General features: G+C 42.6%; 2 protein-coding genes across 8 annotated transcripts in view; one reads left to right on the top strand and one right to left on the bottom strand.

Moving 5' to 3' along the window:
- STAU1 (staufen double-stranded RNA binding protein 1) overlaps positions 1–1,853 on the top strand; it is a 61,504-nt gene extending 59,651 nt beyond the window's left edge. For all 7 annotated transcript variants that reach the window (XM_010835074.1, XM_010835075.1, XM_010835073.1 and 4 more), the window contains one exon: positions 318–1,853. In XM_010835074.1, the coding sequence (XP_010833376.1) occupies positions 318–333 (16 nt within the window). In that variant the 3' untranslated portion in view covers positions 334–1,853. The remainder of the gene's footprint in view (positions 1–317) is intronic.
- Positions 1,854–7,851: 5,998 nt separating this feature from the next.
- CSE1L (CSE1 chromosome segregation 1-like (yeast)) overlaps positions 7,852–19,272 on the bottom strand; it is a 35,679-nt gene continuing 24,258 nt past the window's right edge. Inside the window, exons 15-25 of the mRNA XM_010835071.1 lie at positions 17,678–17,814; positions 16,473–16,576; positions 14,648–14,745; positions 13,297–13,447; positions 12,944–13,152; positions 12,473–12,570; positions 12,285–12,370; positions 11,652–11,733; positions 10,267–10,413; positions 9,215–9,446; positions 7,852–8,541 (exon numbers count right to left, since the gene is read on the bottom strand). Coding sequence (XP_010833373.1) covers positions 8,452–8,541; positions 9,215–9,446; positions 10,267–10,413; positions 11,652–11,733; positions 12,285–12,370; positions 12,473–12,570; positions 12,944–13,152; positions 13,297–13,447; positions 14,648–14,745; positions 16,473–16,576; positions 17,678–17,814 — 1,434 coding nt within the window. The 3' untranslated portion in view covers positions 7,852–8,451. The remainder of the gene's footprint in view (positions 8,542–9,214; positions 9,447–10,266; positions 10,414–11,651; positions 11,734–12,284; positions 12,371–12,472; positions 12,571–12,943; positions 13,153–13,296; positions 13,448–14,647; positions 14,746–16,472; positions 16,577–17,677; positions 17,815–19,272) is intronic.

Genomic DNA, 19,272 nt, shown 5'->3' with positions numbered 1-19,272 from the left:
GGGTCTCCTGCATTGCAGGCAGATTCTTTACCAGCTGAGCCACAAGGAAAGCCCAGGAACACTGGAGTGGGTAGCCTATGCCTTCTCCAGCGGATCTTCCTGACACAGGAATTGAACCCAGGTCTCTGGCACTGCAGGCAGATTCTTTACCAGCTGAGCTAGCAGGGAAGCACCCTCCAGCCCCCAGTGTGCATCAGCTATCATAAACTGGGGCCTGAATAGCAGGCTTCTTGATGTCTGCTCGTTCCATTTTTAACAGGGCTTAATTCTCTTAAATTTTAAAACTTAGATCATTTTCATGTTTTTCTTCCTTAAAGGTGTGGGAGGTGCTGAACTTTATCTGGCCATGAATCATCGAAAAATCCCAACATGTATACTGAAAATGCTGAAACTGCTTTGAACATTTGGAATTTCTGATACCTCCAGTGGGCCGAGAGACACGATGGGTAAAGGCCTGGAGATGGCAGTGGTGAAGACGGCGGGGCCGGAGGAGGCAGCGGCGTGGATGGGGGCCCGTGGCTGTGGGCCGGCGGGGGGCCGGGCGGTCTGCAGCCGCCCCTGGCTCCCTTGGGAAACCGCAGGCCTGTGCCCCAGGCAGCCTAGTGTTGGTTTTGGTGGGGTTTTTTTGTTTGTTTGTTTTGGGTGTTGTTTTTTTTTTTTTTTCCTTGCTGTGCGAAAGAAGAAACAGAAAGCACCGCCCCTTCTCAGACTGGCTCACTCGGAACACTTTGGGACAAACCCTGGACACCCGCGCTGGAGAGAGGGCTGAAAGCCCCAGAGAAAATCACATGTGCTTCCTGCTGGGCCACAGCTGACCTCGGCACGCTCTGGCCCACGCCTCCCGCGGTACCCACACTGTCGCCACTGCTCTCTTCCAGGAGAGATATGTATTCTTATAGTTTCATTATTTTCTTTTGATTGAAATGACACTATATAAATTTTCATTCGAGAGTTTCTCAGTTGTATCTAGTTACATAGCACAGTTTAGAAACTTGTCTGAGACGGACTTTATCAGTAATCTAACCGGCAAAGATCATATCCGTGTGTGTGTGGTTATACACTTTTATTTCATTGGACTTAACCCAGGACCATTTCAGTGATGCAAATTGTGTGCCCTCTGGTTTAGCTGAAACAGTCCTGGCCTTGATGAAACCTTGATGAAGTCTCCCACAGTGGTATAAATTGGACAACTTAGGAATTTTAAACTTTAACCGATCATTTGGTTCCTTTTCTATTTTATTTTTTTGTTAATGCAGCAGGATTTAAATGAACTTTGATCTTTGTTTTAAAGATTAGTAAACAAATTGTGTGTATATAATACAACTCTTGAGGACACCCCGCTCTCACTACACTACAGGATACGGTCTCCATGTAGCACATATACAACTGCAGATTGATCTTCCCTGAGTGCTTTATACTGTTGATTACATCTCCATGAGGGCTGGAAAGAATAGCCCATGTTTATCTCTCTAACTGTTGCTTCTGAAGTCGTGTTGCTGTGCACAGAGATGTGTGCGGCGAGGTCCCGCATAACAGCCCAGATGACAAGCACGGTAGCCTTGCGAGTTAAGTACTGCTTGGATTCGTTGTTTATGCTGGAATTTTTTCTCCCCATGGAATGTAAGTAAAACTTAGTGTTTGTCACCAATAAATGGTAATACTAAATTTTTTTTTTTGTTAATTTATTCTCAAATGCCACTACTGCTAGGTTGGTCCTTCCCAACCTGCCCCTGACCCCTTTTTTATTTTTAAGAGAAAAACTTTGTAATGCTTGTGATTCCATTTGGGCAAAATTCTGAAGATCTGAAATAACTTTATATCAAACCATTGATCAATAAACAGCTACTAATGAACGTGTGGTCCTGTTGAGCAGTAACTGAAGAAGTAAGGGAAGATGTGAGGGTATGAAGTATGGTGCTGGGGGCGGAGCTGCCAGCGAGGGGCGCGTGGAGCTTGTTGCTAGTGGGCTGTTAGGGAAGAGCATCTGTATCTGTCTATGTACACACGCCTGCTGATGCCTCCGGCACCTCGGCATTCTTCAGCCTTCCCTGCTGTGTTTTTATTTGGCTGCGTTGGGTCGTGCAGGATCTTTCACTGTGGCGTTTGGACTCTCTGGTGCGAGCTCAGTTGTGGGCTTAGTTCCCCAATCAGGGATCGAACCTGTGTCCCCTACACGGCAAGTTGGAGTCTTAACCACTGGACTGCCAGTTAAGTCCCTTGGCTAATTTTTCAACTGTGTATTGGCTCCAGCTGCCAAAGTCTTATGCGGGAAATGACCTAAGATTCCCCTGGGCCTTCGTTTTTCTGTGCGTGTCCCCCGGTCCAGGTACGTCTGCCTGTCTGTCCTGTATGCCAAGCATATGCTCACTGGGTGGATTCAGAATGCGTACCTGAAAACGCTTCTCTGGATTGTAATAATTTTGTCGACCGGCTCCTTGGGTTCACGGTTAAGAATAGTGTAAACCAGGCTGAATCCAGCTAAGAAACCTGGGAACACTCAGACCTCCCACAGCCCAGGGACCGTGACTTCCGGAACAGTGGGTGGCTAAGGGGGGGTTAAGCCTAGACTGTGTGGGCAGCCAGGTAAGCGTGTCCGAGACCCCCAATGCCAGAGTGGGCCCAGACCCGGCCTGGTTCTCTCTGCAGTGGTTTGTCATCGCTCCCCGCAGCCAGGCAGCGTTTTCCCGAGGCCCCGGAGGCGGGACAGCCCGGTAGATGGTGGTTGTGTGTGGCCATATCTTCTGTGCTGTGAAGAGCGCCTGTAACTAGATCACCTGGTGAAGGGCCCAGATGTTTTAACGGGTGGACGCTGGTCCAGAAGCAGCTCCGCAGTGTGCAGGGCCGGTACTGCTTAGTCAGCACCTTCCACTGTTCTGCAGCCCAGGCGGATGCCATTTCATAGTCCCCCCTCTCGGGGGCTGAGGCACGCCCTCATTCTGTCCTCCTGTCCCGTGCTCAGGGCTCTCCTCTCAGGGACGCAGACCCTCGTTTACTCCTGAGACTCTCCCAAGAAACAGGGCCACGAAAGCAAGAGTTCCTGTCCGTTTCAGCTCGGTGGGAGAGAATGGATGACTTCTGAAGAGGTCCTGAGGCCTGCGGCTCTGTCGGCCCACAGCTGTGATGTCTGCCACCCTTTATGCAAAACTGAAGCCGTTCATTCCGTATCTTTGAAGTACGATCCCTTCTCCCTTTTGAGCCCATACAACGTTGAGACTGACCGTGTTCACAGCTTTTGCCATGCCCACTTGTCTTTCCAATTCACTTTTACTTCATCCAATCCTTGTTCAGCTGCTTGAGCACGAGCATCCACTCCCCAGGAAGACTGTGTTGAGGCTGCTGGGTGCCATTCTCAGAGGTTCTGTCTCAGTAGGTCTGGGTTCGAGAACACGTTTCTAATAAGGTCCCAGGTATTATACATGTACTTCTAGAACTAGTGTCCTGTGCAGCAAGACCACGACATTGCTAGTGATTTTTATTCTGATACAAAACACAACTCTAAATGATGGATGATTCTTTGGATGGCACCCCCAAATTCTGCAAATTATGGCAAGATGTGGTACCTTTGACTAAATAGGAAAGATGACTTTGGCCTCACTGTTGGGGGCTCCGCAGGCCACTGTCCCAGCGACTGGAGGCAGTGTTCTCAGCTGCCTGTTAGGACAGGGGTTTGGAATGTTCAGCCTGCTGCAGTTGGCTTCTTTCGTTTGTCATCCCCAGCCCTCACCCCCGGCTCTTGTTGGGAAGGTTTCTCTGCAGGGACTTCTTCCAGCCTGAGACCTGCAGTCAGAACAGTGGGGGTGGCCTCAGCTCAGCCATGGCTCAGTGGGACTGTCGGCCTTCCGAGGACACCCCGCTCTGCTTTCTTGATTGGCGGGACCTGGTGGGAGCAAGATTCCTCCCCGCTGCTCTGCGGACCCACCTGGAGACCCTTTAGGATCTGTCTCCTTAGGGGACATCTCCTGAGAAACCCAGCTTCCTGGAGCATTTCCCTCTCTAGACTCTGAAAGGTTAACTCAACTGCTTGCAAGGAGCCGGACCCTCTTCCCAACACAAGGTAAACCCCTCCTTTCGCTCCCTACCTCTCCAGTCCTCCTCCCTTTCACGTCAGGTCTGAGCAGCTTCTCCCTGTCTACAGTGGCTGCTCTGCTCTTCCTTCCATGTTGCCACGTTTTGCTCTCACATCATCCACTTTGAGGGAGAAAGTGGACTTCTCTAACTTTTAAAAAAGCCTGCTGTCACACAGCAACCCCAGAGAAGGGTGGGTGGATGAGGGCGGCTGCCTGCCCAGGGGCAGCGTGTTCGTCTGTTATCGCATTCTTAGCTCATAAGATCCACAGGAAACTGCCTTGTACATTCTTTTCACTGGATTTCAATACTCCTACCAAGAATATGCCAGGGTGGACCCAAAGCTGTATCTTGCCTTGTTGCACATGTAGGTCATGTTTCTCAACCAAGGAGCAGGGAGCATAATGAGTTGGGTTACAGAGCCAACACTCAGGTTTTCTGAAATGGAGTGAAAGATCACAACCCAACAGAGGGGAGAGACCGCCAACAACATTCCCGGTGTTTACCTCGCAGTCACACCTGTATTAACAGATTGCACGTGTGCTACAATGCTTTAGTTGTGTTACTCTGTGACCCATGGATGTAACCCGCCAGGCTCCTCTGTCCATGGGATTCTCCAGGCAAGGAGTGGGTTGCCACGTCCCTTCCAGGGTGTCTTCCCAACCCAGGGATCATGCGTCACCTGTGTCTCCTGCATTGGCATGTGAGTTCTTTACCACCAGCACCGCCTGGGAAGCCTTGTTTCTAACTTCCGTGAAGCCACGGGTTTCAGTCCCAGTGCCAGCCAGCTGTGTGGCCTCTCAGACCAAAGCCTCACACCTGCTTCTCAAGTTTCCATGAAGACACTGGATGAAGGAGGCACAACTGGAACTCCCGCAAGAGCCAGTGAGTTGTATAAAGAACATCTCAGAGAAGAGTGGAAAGGATTCCATGTAACCCTCAGAATGAAGAAGGCTAATAAAAACCCATCAGGATCCAAGTATATCACAAGATAAAATGGGGCATGGCTTGCTCTGAGCAACTCATGGAATATGAAGGAAAAATAATCCATTTGACCTTGACTCTAAGAATGGCCTCTTTTGAGGGAAAACAAACACTGGACCTTGGGAGGAAAAAACAATCTCTACACACTGCCAAGTCCAGTTCTGAACACTATTTATACCATTATAATAGTTCACTTACTGATTATCCATTTTTACCTTTTAAAAGAGCCCTAAAGACGAAGCACAGAAAAGGGCTACTGCACAGGATGAAATGCGAGCTGCTGTTAACGGTGTGAAAACGAAGTCAGAGGTGGAGGGTAGGGAGACATCAATCCAGAGGACAGTACAGAGATGAAGGCCACAGCTGATGGGGACGAGGGTTAGGACTACTAGAGAGAGAGGAGAACTACAAAGTGTAGGCTGGAAGTAGTGGTGTGAGCTAAGTTCTTATCTGTCACAGCAGGGAAGGATGAGGCCTTATGGTTGATAATTAAACTGTAAAGATTTAAGAATTACAGGCAGTGTGAGTTGAAAGGTGTTGCCTCTGGGAGGGCAGAAACGCACCGCTCAGCTACATCGTAGTCGCTCAGTTGTGTCCGACTCTTTGCGACCCCGGACTGTAGCCCGCTAGGCTCCTCTGTCCATGGGATTCTCCAGGCAAGAATCCTGGGGTGGGCTGCCATGCCCTCCAGCGGATCTTCCCAACCCACACTGCAGGCAGATTCTTTACCAGCTGAGCTAGACGCCCTATTTATTAGACTTTTACCACATGCAGCTAATATTCTGACTGAATGCCAGATTTGTTGTGCCCCACAAATAATGAAGTAATGCCCAGTGCAGGTAGGGACGTGTGACAGAAATTGGCACCACCTTTCCCACAGGATAACTGGCCCAATAATTCCACCTTCAGGAAAAAAAGAGATGAAGATTGACCTAAAAGGTTGTCTACTTCAAGATTTATAAAATAAAAACTCTACACACCTAACAATGATTGTATAATTTGGGACTGATATATCCAAATGATAAAACTACAACCACTGAAAATTTTATTTGCCAAGTACATGTTTTAAATGGTAAAAGGTTTTTCTAAAAAGCATATAAAATTTTATTTGCAGAATGATCTAAACTTTGCTTAGAAAGAGAATAAAAATGCTTGAAGTTAGGAATATGAATGATTTTTAATTGTTAAAATATTTTCCTGTATTTGCTACAAGGAAAACATTTATAAAAGAGAAAGATACAGTCAGACAGCAGGGAGACTCAATGGGTCCACAGGAGACTCTAACGAAGGACTCTGCAGTGACAATGGCCGCCGTGTCTAGAACCGTCCTGAGAGAGGGCCTTGCCTGGGCCAGGAAGCCCCGTCTTCCCGTCTACGGGGCTGCTGTGCAGGCAAACACTGCCTCCCAGGCATGTCCACACCCCGGCCTAAACAACTCAACCAACAGCTTTGTACTGATTTGTCCTCCAGAGGTTCTCCTAAGTACTTCAGTGTTTTGTTAAAACCATCCTGACGGTAAGTAGTGGTATTCTCCTTTTTCAGAAGAGGAAATAGAACCATGGAGGTCAAGGCCTCAGTGGCAGACATGTGATTTAAACCCAGGTTGGCCTGATCCCAAAGTATGAACCCAGCTCGTCATACACACAGAGAGCTGGCCCCACCGAGGAACAGTCACTGAGAAGTCTTGAAAACACACCATAGCAACTCCAGCCTCCCATCTTTAAACTCTTTATAAGATAGATACAAAAACTGTCTTGGATGCAGTAGGAAATCTCAATTTTAAACATTAAAACAAAATTTAACAAAATATTCATGAATTATGCTAGAGTAAAATAATGCAAGTAACCAGCCTTCCTGTTCAGAAACTATTTTAAGAGGTGCAGTTACAAAGTGAAATGGTTTCTCATTCGTTTTAACCGAAAAAGGAAAAAATTCAGAACTCGAACTCAGAAGACTGATGAGGATGCTAAGCCCAGGGTCCTCCAGAACAGTGGCCTGCCTGCCCCCCTCAGCTGTTACCCAGCAGCTTTAGCAAGCTCAGGACCAGAGCTCCGCCGAGTGCCAAAGCAGCACCAACTGTTTGCCATTCCAGACGTTTCACCCGTATCAGATCATGTTCATAGTTCAAAAACATCTCAGTGCTATCTCAATATTCATCTGCCAGTGACGACTTAAGCCACATAGTAAATATGATTTAATGCTTCCATTACTATTCAAATCAAAAATAATTATTAGGTTGGTAGGTATGAGTACACTAGAGTAAACTGGAAATCTCTCAAGCAACACAACAAAACCAACATGAAGAAAATAAAGCATTCAAGTCAGGTGGGAAAAAAAACACCACATAATCTGTACAGACATATCTGTACAGAATCAGATTTCGGTCTCACTGCACTAAACAGACAATCCCCACATCCTCTGTAAAAACTGCACCTCCCCACGTCGATAGTCTGATTCTTTATCCTCTAAAGACAGAGGCCACGGAACCCTGGACTCTGCCAAGGAGGAGCCGGGCTGGCAGCCTTTGCCAAGATGGATGCCATGGTTCAAAAAGTTCCAAGGAGCCTGTGATCTGCAGAGAAGACACTGTAACGGGCAAACGCCTGCACCAGCTAAAGCAGTCCCACCAGCCTTGTGAAGCCAGGCCAAGCATTTCTTCCCAATTCAGAGGAAACCATTTCCCACAGTTCACGGTGCCACCCAGGACCTGGGCTAACTGAAAGTTCTAACACACAAGCCGCAAACCTGCAGTGATGGTTCCCTTTCCCTTCTTAAAAAAAGACTAGGTAATCTGAATTGGAATTGTTTAGAAATTAGGATTTTATGGAGTCCAGGAGAGGAAAAACTTAAATTCTTCATTATAAAAATAGCAGCACCAAAAACCTGTCCTTAAGATGTTCTTAGATACATATTTTAGGGCTTTTTCTTTTTTATTGCTCATTACAGATTTAAAACTATGAAATGTGCATTTCTTGGCAAGTTACACAAGTGATTTCTTTGCTTATTCACATTTCCAGTAAAAGCTTAAGGAAACGGACAAAACCACAAAGGACAGGACAAACATGAACGGCAGCAGCCTCGAAACAAAAGGACTTGGTAACAGAAAAAATGTCTCCACAGTCAGTGTCCGTCAAAACTTTAGAATTGCCAAAACAGTGCAAATGCTCCAATCAATGTCATACACTAAGCTAGTAGTAATACTTGTCTTTGTAGCTGCAAACTGAAAAAGTCACTCACTTATATTTATGATCACACAAACTAATCTGCTCAAGGTTCAGCTTAAAACAACATTTAATAGACAAGTTCAAAACGAACACCTTTTGTTTTAATGCAGCTGTGCTCAGATGTCTACATGATGTCCTCAGAAACCATTCTGGACTAAGACAATTCAAAAAAGGCAGTTCAAAGCAGCGTCACACTAGCCGCCTGAAGGTACCCCTGGAGATACTGGAGCGCTTCTGCATTGAGGCTGGTGCTCACCATTGAGGGGACCTACAGATGGGAAACAGATGACAGGTCTAAAACGTGGGCCCACAGGAATTACTGTTCTATTGTTCAGTGTGGTAGTGGTGTTATGGTTGCTTAAATCATGTCCCGTTGGTTACCGAAACCTAATGAAGTACTCATGGTGAATACATGATGCCTAAGGCTTGCTCTCCAATTACTTAGTAAAGGTCTGTAATAAATATAAGTATTTATTACAGTTTCTAAGTTATGTTCTAAATTTTCCATAATAAAACAATCAAAAATATAGATTTTCTGACAAAATTTCTAAGACTGTTTCTGGCTAATGCAATATAAAGCCATTATTATTAGATTTACTCTATGGTTCGTTATTTCTGAATATTTTGCACTTAAAAACATTAATACCTCCATTTTAAAAATGGCAGGGTTATTTCATTCTGGGAAATAAATACATTTCTAGTCAAGGGTTTTATCCTCCATTTTGTCTTTACTCCTAAAGTTACTTGAACATCATCATAAAGGAAAAAAAGAGTCTTATCACTTAAAGAGACCTTGAATGCAACTGCCTGAGGGTGACTGTGCTGAGCAAGGAAGACAGGCACCAGAGCAGCTACCCTCAGCGCCGTCCCATGGGGGCCTGGGAACCAATCAGAGTGATTCAGAGAAGACTAGAGTTCTCCGAGGTAACAGAGACACGTACCCTTCCTGGACAGGCAGTGGACAGCTTGTGCAGTGACTGAGCCAGGTGGATTTTGGGGTTGTTCACCATCTGACCAACAGGGTCGTGCTCCTTTTTCCCAGCAAATGCCAACTGTGAGAAGGCAGTCTGGTATCCTGGGGTATCTTCTATATCAATAAAATGTTCTTCGTCAGGAATGGTATCATCCTCGGGTAACTCGAATAGGCCAATCAGAGACTGTAATAAAGGAGTCCTGGATTGGAAAATGACAAGATTTAAGTAAGCTCTTAGAAGATTTAAACTATTAATAAAGGAGCAATGTCTTCAGAGACACAAAACTATAGACGCATGGTCTCAGGAGGAGGAAGGGATCCTTGAGATTAAGATGGACACCAGTGATTTTGTCTAACTGGAAAGCATTCTTCAATTCTTTGGGCCACAGCATGCTGATGTCCTTTGCCCAGAACTCTGTGCTGGCTGTGTGACCCAGGCTACTTAGGAGGCCATGTGTGTGAAGTCAAATTGAGATTCAATGGTTTTAAGTTAGAAGAAATAAGCTTCCAGTTGTCAGATCATGACTGAAACCGTAAGGGAGAAGCAAGAGGTCAAGAAAGCTAGGTCGTCATGGAGGCCAACATCAAGCACACACATAGGATCTTCTGCCTACTCAGTGTCTCCTTCTAAAGACTTAGGCCAGTTTAATGGAGTGACTGTGTAGACCAGGCACTCTCAGCAGTCTCTCTAAGGGGTCCATGAATTCCCCCACAAACTTCCCTGGTGGTCCAGTGGTTAAAACTGTGCGCTTCCACTGCAGGGGGCACAATTTTGATCACTGGTTGGAACTAGGATCTTACACGCTGCTAAGCATGGCCAAAAGAAATAAAAATAATCAGGAAACAAAATCTTTCTAGGCCCCGAAGAATCCACAAGTCATGTCTTGGATTTGATGGTAGCTACAGAGGAGGCTAAGGTCAAAACCCATTCTCTTGGCCCCCAAGAGAATAAGCTTGGTTAATTTTGCCATCACAGGGGAAGGAAACTAATTTCCCCAAACTCCAGAATGGAGTACTTACCACAGTTTGGTGTACTCTGTGTCCATCATTGGGGGACATTCTGTTAGTAATTTGGTTATCCCAACAGCACAAATCTTTTTCTCTACATTTCCAGATACTTTCTGAATTTCAGGAATAATGATTTTTTCCAAAACCATTCCAAACATTCTGTTAATTAAATCAAAATAAATTCACTCAATATTTAATTACAGTAGTCTAAATTATTTACACTCAGTGACTCCTTAGGAATATAATAAAATACCAAAAAAGGCTGCTAATTTTGGTCAACAGAAAGAGACCTAAAAAATCAAACCGCCACTCTGACCAACTGTCACCATCTTTTGTGAATACTCCACCTTAAGCCATGCTCAAGGAAATTCTTTAGAGCCATTTTTTGGTCTTGCATGTTTTTTTTTAATTACTCAAGAAATCTTTAAAAAACTAACAATCAGAGCACAGATAAGCAAGAAGAAAAAAGAATCACTATCACCTCACCATCCAGCAATGACCAGTTTTAACATTTTTGGATTATAAACTTTCCAACTTTCTATGCTTACATAACTCTCAGTATGTGAATGTTAAAGGCTGTCTTTTAAAAAAATGATTTGGCTAATCAATACTGTTGCAAACATCCTGGAATTAAAGGTTTCCATAATTCTACATGGTATAAATTCTTAAGTTTATATATATACTCCTGTTATTAAGAATTTATCTTATTAAATTCTTTGAAGTGGAAATGGTAAATAACAAGGCACGTGGACATTCTGATCTCTGGACAAGTGCGTATTTTTTGCTCTGTGGAAAGACCATGCTAATTTAGGCGCCATGAGCACTGAGTCAAACTGCTCCTTTCTTCATGACTTCCTATAGCTAGAAAACATTTTCTGGTACTTCTCAGGTTAATTCATTTTTCACATTTGAATCAGGAATTATTTTTGATTTACTACAGATATCTATAAAGTTTTTCTCCAAGAAGTTATTCTCTATCATTACTTTACTGCCTTCCTTCCCTAGTAAATGGGTAATGCTGCTTAACTGTATTCTTAATGCATATACACTAAGTCAAGAGCAAAATTTCACTGATCCAAACTATTCTCACTTGAAAAACCACTGTTGGCCTTAACAGAGGGAGGCTCCTGGAGACACGTCAGACATCTAACACAACACAGAGCCCTGGCTGTAAAGAGTACAGCGGGTAGGGGCAGGGACCTTTAGGAATTAGAAAAATGTTTGCAGGTATTTTCTTCTTTACAGCCCAACCACCGCCCCCCACCCAAGAATATTTTGGAAACCACAAAGAGACTATCACTGCATCAAGAACTATACAGTCATCTATAAAACAGAGACTGAGAGGTCAGATGTTTTGTTTTTAAAAACAGGATGATAAATAATAAAAGCAGACTTACTTTGGTTGTATACCATCGAATATTTCCTGCAGTGCCAGCGCCCCGTATTTTATACAGTACAAATTAATAAAGACTAAGAAACCTGTCGAAAGGAGATGCAGAGTATCAATATAGAGGACTGCATTGAATAAGCAATTTAGTCAAAGTCTGACAAATAGTTTGGCATCAATACTGGCCTTTCCCCCCCCTCCCCAATACTGGCCTTTTAATACAACTTAGCATTACTTGCTCAGTCATGTCTGACTCTGTGCGACCCCATGGACTGTAGCCCACCAGGCTCCTCTGTCCATGGATTTCCCAGGCAAGAATACTGCTGTGGGTTGCCATTTCCTTTTTCAGGGGATCTTCCTGATCAAGGCATCGAACCCACACCTCCTGCATTTGCAGGTGGATTCTTTACTATCTGAGCCACCAGGGACAAAAGGTTTACATATGGTCTCTCTCTGATTTATATTTCTTTATGATTTTTCTATTAAAAATATTTTGATATTTAAACTTAGAAACTAACCTTTGGAGCATAGTATATTGAAAATGATTTCGTTTAGAGAATAGAACCGTCTTAAAATATTTTATACATAAAATTTATAAATGATTAAAAAATTTCTGTAGGAAAACTTAAATGACTTTACTTACTCTTGATAAACTTTGTTGTTTTGGAATTCTGAAGTCTTTGGAATAGAAGAATGAAGATTTGCTTTCTGTATTGGTCAACTGACTCACTAAAGAATTGAAGAAAAAAGCAACAAAATAAATCCAGCATTTTTCTGAGTCCTGAACAGAATCCTCAATTAAACGTACAATGAAGCTGTATTCATACTCACGGGGGCATGTGCTCTATTATACTATTTAGAAGATAAAAACCTTGGTGGTCGTTGGCTTTGGATGCAATCAGCTTCTGGAAGACACCTAGTAACCCAGGCTACAACAAATTAGATTAAATAATAATTAGTTAAAGAGGCAAGGATTAATTTTTCTAAAAGTAAAACAGGTGATCTGTTTTAGAAAAGAGTGCATGTTGTAATTATCTAAATAGCATTTTCTCCGTCTGTCTGTTGAAGTATAGAGGGGGGAAAAATCCCAAATAATAAGCCCGCAATGTTAAGTTTCTACCAAAGAGATAAATAACTAAAGGATACCTAGTTCTAACAAAATGTATGTTAACATTTTCTACTAATGAATTCCCCTTAGAGTACGTTCATTTTAAGAAATTTTTAAAAAATTAAAAAGAATCTGCCATCTCTAGTTTCCCAGTTATCTTAAAAATTAGTTATATCAAAATAAATCTGACTCACAATTTTGTCAGCTGCAGCACTTGCTATTGTATTTGAACCTCGTTCTAAGAATGCCTGGAGAAGCCTCACTAGAGCAGGAATATTTCCTGTTCTTTCCCAAAGCACTGGCTGAAGGAGATGAGGAAATAAGGCCATGTAGGATGACGGGATGTCATTTTTGTGTGTTTCCAGAAGCAAAGACATCACTTGAAAGACATACGGAATAAATTCTGTTGATAAAGTAAAAACAGAGCTTTCAGCTTCAGAATTAATGGCTCTGACACAAAAGACACATATCTCTTAGGCAGATTGCATTTTATAATCACTTGAATAATTTTTAATCAACCAGAAAGAAAATAACTTTCTTCACTTACCTTGTACATCATTTTGTAAAATTTCAGTAAACACCAGAAACAAAGCCTCCTCAAAATTTACAACAGCAGCAGGGTTAGACTTGCAAGTTATTCTTATGGATAAACATATTGCCTCAAACATATAGTGATTAAAGTGAGGTTTGCTTGGGTTCTGAAATTTAAAAAAAAAAGAAAAAGCTTATGTCTAATAATCTAATTCACTACCTAAAATACATTTAACCTTACTGAAAACACTATTAAGAAAAAAACACCAATTATACGAAAAAGCCTAGATGTTAAAATTTTATAGTGACTTGAAAATTCAGAACATGAAATAGTAATACTAATGCCAGTTTGGACTTTATTTTTAATGGGCAAATGTCTACTTATGAAAAATACTTCAGAGGCACCGGAAGGTGACTGCACGAACCTCAGTTCCCAGTGTTTATAAGGAGCTTTTTCACGCCTGAGTGCTCCCCCAGAGCCGTCACTGTAATAGTGATGGAGGAGACGGACAGGGACGTGCGGGGCCCGACCCTGCCTCTGGCCTGGTGTGGGACCTCAGGCAAATCTTAACCTCTGCAGGCCTCAGTATGCCTACACCTGCAGTAGCTATCCTTCAAACCAGCGTTTTTCAATTTTCTCTTTCAACCACAATCCTTTGAAGGGTGCCATACAAAGCTGATGAACTGAAGATGAGCGTGTATCACAGGGCCAGGTCAAAGTGGAGAGACCTTACGTCTCTTTTCTTTCAATTCCCCAAAACCCAAGTAGGCCCTAGAGGCTTACCCAGGATTCAGTGGAAAAATAATCACTATTCTTAAAGTCTCCCTTATACTTCCTATGACTTTTAATAGAATAATTAACAATAACACAAGAATTTTATTGGCTTTAAACCAATTTTTCTTTTCTAAAACTTGGTATTTATATTTAAATACAGATCAAAATATCTGTAACATTTTTGACCAAAGAAGGAGTAAACTTTATTTTTGAGGAAATGAGTCAGAAAGAAGAGACACAAAAGGACATTAATCTGAATAGCCTCTTTTGTGTCCATTTGGGGCAAAGCCCACTTCTTCCATCTAAGATTATTTCAGATTGTTTGTACTTTCTCAATTCTCTTCAATGAACACGTTACTTTTTAAAGTGAGAATAAAACATTTTAAAGTTTCCGAGCTTACACTTAAAGGTGACTGCTGCCATGTCTCCAATCTATGTCACCCCACACTTTCAGAATCATATATTAACTGCTGGTCAGGAAGAATTCATACATCTTTCCCTGTCCGACTGATTGCCAAGGAGTTCTGAGGCTCAAACAGTTTGAAGCATTTAGGTTAAAAAGCAACCGCACTTTCAAAACTGGCTCTGTTACCTTACTAACAGCTAATAGCTTCTGTGTGAGCTGAGTGATGAGAGTAGGGATGTAGGGGATTATGGCTTCCTGTAGGAGGGAAAAACTTCTCATGATAGCTGTAAAATATAAGAGCAGAAATAAACAGTTTAGTTAAACCTCAGAATAACACTTGTTAGGGGGAGAAAAAAGTCTTTTGATTCATAAAATAAAATTTTAAGACTCTGAAACAACCCTCAGATAGCTCTCTACATTTAAAAATAATCTAAAATTTCCCTTCCTTTTAAAATCCGACAACAAAACGTATTTATGTTATTTCCAGAAGGCTTAAGGGACTGTAAGAAACACGGAAGTGACTGCAGGGGCAGGTAGAGAGGAGGCGAGTGAAACAGGAGGTGGACACGGAGCAGCAGTGGGGAGGGAGCTCCCTCCATCAGCAATCAGGGCCGTGGGATTTTACCCGCAGTCTACTGTGATATTTCCGCAGTCTACTGTGATATTCTACTGGAAATATCACAGCCCACCACAAGCTGAAACATAAGGCCACCTGCCCATCTTCCCACAAGAGAGAGACTAGGAGCCTGAGAAAAATCCAGAAATACACATCAAGAGATAGAGGGTCCATGTTGTGAAATTAACTGTTCATTAACAGACACCCAAAACACACTGGGCATTGGAGATAAATACATTATTAGGCTAAAACTATATGATGGCTCTTTCTACACAAATGGAATAGACGTTTACTGAGTAGAGCATCTATGATATGCCAGGTGCACAGAACAGAAAGCTATGCTCTTTCCTCCTAAACTTTGCTGTGATGCCCAAGGCTCATCCTCCAAGTAGCTAAGTGCTCCCTATCCTGCAGCTCAGCTTAGATACCACTTGCTAGAAAGCTGAGGTTACAGGATGGATCAGCGTCCCTCCACTGGGCTGGCAGAGAATCCCTGCATTCACTCATGCAACAGTCTTTACTGGGAAGCTGCTACATACTACATACACGCTCCTGCACACCCTAGGAACACAGCAACGAAGGCCACAGACCAGTCAGCTGCCTCAAAAAAATGGACATTAAACAACAGTAGTTACACATCACTGTAGGGAGAAATACAGTGCTGAAAACACAAATACACCTAGATACACACTTACAAACAGAAACACATGCACACACACCCACCCATCCACCTAAGGGTTCTGACCAACCAAGCCAGAGGCACTGGGAACAGTTTCTTCGAAAAGCATTTCCTGCTGCTGCTGCTCAATCGCTTCAGTCCTGTCTGACTCTGTGCGATCCTATGGACAGGAGCCCACCAGGCTCCTCTGTCCACGGGATTCCCTAGGCAAGAATACTGGAGTGGGTTGCCATTTCCTTCTCGAGAACATTTCCTATGTGTCATATAAACTGTGCTGGACTCTTGGAATGTCCCAGAACTGTTACTAAGACACTCCCCTAACACAGCACAGATGCCTACAGCTAGCTGCCTGCTTCCTCGGCAGTGCTGTCTATGAAGGCAGATCTGTGTGGGGTCCATTAGACACACCCAGGTTTCACACCCAGACCTAGCAGAGCATGCTGTCAATAAATGTAGTCCCAGCTCATCTCTGCCCTCGAGAATGTCAGTCAAGGAAAAGAAAAAAAGAGTTTGATACCTTTTCTTTAATAAGAGGAGTTCTGTATCAAGTTAGGGTAAACCTTTCTCCGAAACACTGTTAACAGTAGTATTTTTCACTTAAAAATATCTAAACCTATCAAATTCTCAATATAACCTGAACTACAACTCAGTGTTGACCACCCCTGCAGTCTACGAGATTAGATACTTAGAGTCTGTATACCAGGGAAATGGCCTACCTTTCATAATATATTCATTTTCTGAAGAGCCAGGAAGTGTGAGAGCTTTGAAAAGGTTTGTTAGCAGAATCTCAACAAACGGTGCGATTTCTGCAGCTGTAAAACTATAGATGAAAAAACAGCTTTCAGTCACCACCAACTCTTGACGGTCACTCTGGAATACCCTTGGCAACTACGGAATCACACTTCTTGGCATAAAGCGAGCCATCTCCCACCACAGACAACTGGAACACAACTTAGGAAAAGGTTTCTTTTATATATGCTCAAGTTAAGTTCCTAAGAAGGCATGTCTGAGACCAAACACAATTAAACAAACCCCAAACAAGGCAAACCCAACACTGTCTAAACTGCTGAGGCCATAACTAGTTTACATTTGTCAACGCTGAGAATGGAACTTGGACTCTCAATCATCCAGCTTTCCAGGGGGTGGAGCAAGTTCAGAACTCTTTTCTGCATAAATTCTGAGCCTGAAGACAGTACTGTCTTAACTTACCTCGAAGGATAACCTTTTAACCCTTAACTAGCCACTGAGTATATCTGGAATTCAAGTTCTTGATGAAGAAAAGAACCCAGAATGCTTTCCATCTCAGTTCTCAAGAAATAACACTGTTGAAGAAAGGCCTGAAAGGCACGCAGACCATCCAATCCCCCCTTCTTTTTATCCTTGTAATAGGCCTCAAGAGCCACTACCTTGAACCCCAGAGAATTACTTTCACTCAGCTGTCTCTTGTCTCAGCACTAAGATGACAAGAACAGCCAGGTCTAAGGGGTACTACACAGTATTCCCTTAATCAAGGTCTACTTCTGAGATGCCTTCTGAGAAACCATTTTAATTTTAATCTCATAGACATTATGGACATTTTAACTCACCACGTTTCTCTCTTTGCCTTGGCTGCTAGAGGATTCCACATAAAACTCCTGACTTTCTTTACTATACAGGATCCTCTGACAAACCTCTCTTTATTAACGTCACACCTCAGTTATTTTCCTTTGCTCCAATTGCCTCCACTTAACTTTACTGTCGTAACACAGCTACTCTGGCATGCAGTCTCAAATCCTTTCGGAATGAGACACAGTATAAATGAGTGAAATATTCACATTTATTTTTCTAACTTCTAATGAAATTATGAATACACTGAGCTATCTCTAACCAGTACTGATGGTCTACACCCCAAGATGAAAAAATACACACATCAAATACTTACAGAGTGGCGCTGTTAGGCCCTCTCATAGTAAACAGTCTCTCAAGAGCATGTGCTGCATAAGTATGAACAACAATGCTTTCAGCCTGAAGATGATTGATTAAGAGGGGAATAGAGACTAAAAGATGCTCTTTTGGTACCTGAAAAAAACAACAATATATATGCCATATACATGCCAACAATATATGCCATAACTTACTGATGCCATCTTTGAGTAAAAGCCAACTGGAAGAGAGTGCTTTGCTGACTCTAAAAAGTCAGAACCTAATTTTAGAAATCAGAATCTGATTCTAATTTCCAGCTACTATTATATTGGAGATGATATGATATGGGTGAGAAATCAAAACTTCTTCCACACAACGGTTCAACTCACATTCACTTTTCCAACCAATTCTCTTGCTCTGAGCAAGAAACTATGACTTAAGGGTAAAAAAAAAATCATGGAGAAGCAGACTGATTTAACTCCTCTTAGGAACTATACTTCCCACTAGGAAGTTTCTTAGAAAAATCAAGCTCTTTGTGCCTCACTTTCTCTTCTTCAAAAAACAAAGTGGAGAAGGGAGGCATAAACATAAGCATACTACTCTTCGTTAAAAACTTCTAAAACTTTGGAATATCTAAGATCCCACAAGCCATGTGGTATAGCCAAAAAAGAAAAAAACGGAGAAAAACTGTTTAGCATACTCTCCTGTGTAGGAGAGCAGGAAATATATAAACAGATATAGGACAATTTTAGGTTATATTTTCAAAATTAAATAATGGAAACATAAACCAAAACTCAGTAAAAAATGGTTACCTTCAGGAAGAGAGAAGGAACAGGGAGGAAAGCTAGACCTTTCTGAATGTACCCCGCCTGACTCTGGAGGCATGGACAGTAACCTTTCTCAGGCCTCCCGCCAAAAAACAAAACCCCACAAAGTGGGAATCTAATTATTTATCAAGTTAGTGGCAAAAATGCAGAATAATTTCAAGTTGTTTTAAACAGTTATTTCTTGACTATCCATCCAATAGGATAATATGCTAAGGATATAAGATGCACAAAGAAATCAAACGGCACTCAGCAGTATTACTTTGGTGATAATATTGGTTTTACTTATTTCCCGGGTATCTTCATGAAAAAGCCTAGAATCAGTTTCCCCAGCATCTAGATTATGGTCTCTAAATAACATTTCCCACCTATAAGGGTAGCAAACTCAGGTCTGGGACAGGAAATATACAAGATGAACCTGAAATATTGTCATATATGAAAGAAAATAAGCTGCTAAAAAGTTACTAAATTTATGTCAAGAAGACACAGGAAAGGACGTATGTATACCTATGGCTGATTTATGTTGATGTACATCAGAAACCAACACAATACTATAAAGCAATTATCCTCCAATTAAAAAAAAAAAGAAGAAACGAAACCCTACATAATGGTACCCCTACTGGCCAAAGATGACACTGCTGCTGTTAAGTCACTTCAGTCGTGTCCGACTCTCTGTGACCCCATAGATGGCAGCCCACCAGGCTCCTCTGTCCCTGGGATTCTCCAGGCAAGAACACTGGCGTGGGTTGCCATTTCTTTCTCCAATGCATGAAAGTGAAAAGTGAAAGTG

This window comes from Bison bison, unplaced genomic scaffold, assembly GCF_000754665.1.
Source record: "Bison bison bison isolate TAMUID 2011002044 unplaced genomic scaffold, Bison_UMD1.0 scf7180017864038, whole genome shotgun sequence".
In the NCBI taxonomy this organism is placed as follows: Eukaryota; Metazoa; Chordata; class Mammalia; order Artiodactyla; family Bovidae; genus Bison; species Bison bison.
This window is presented reverse-complemented; position numbering and strand designations above follow the sequence as displayed.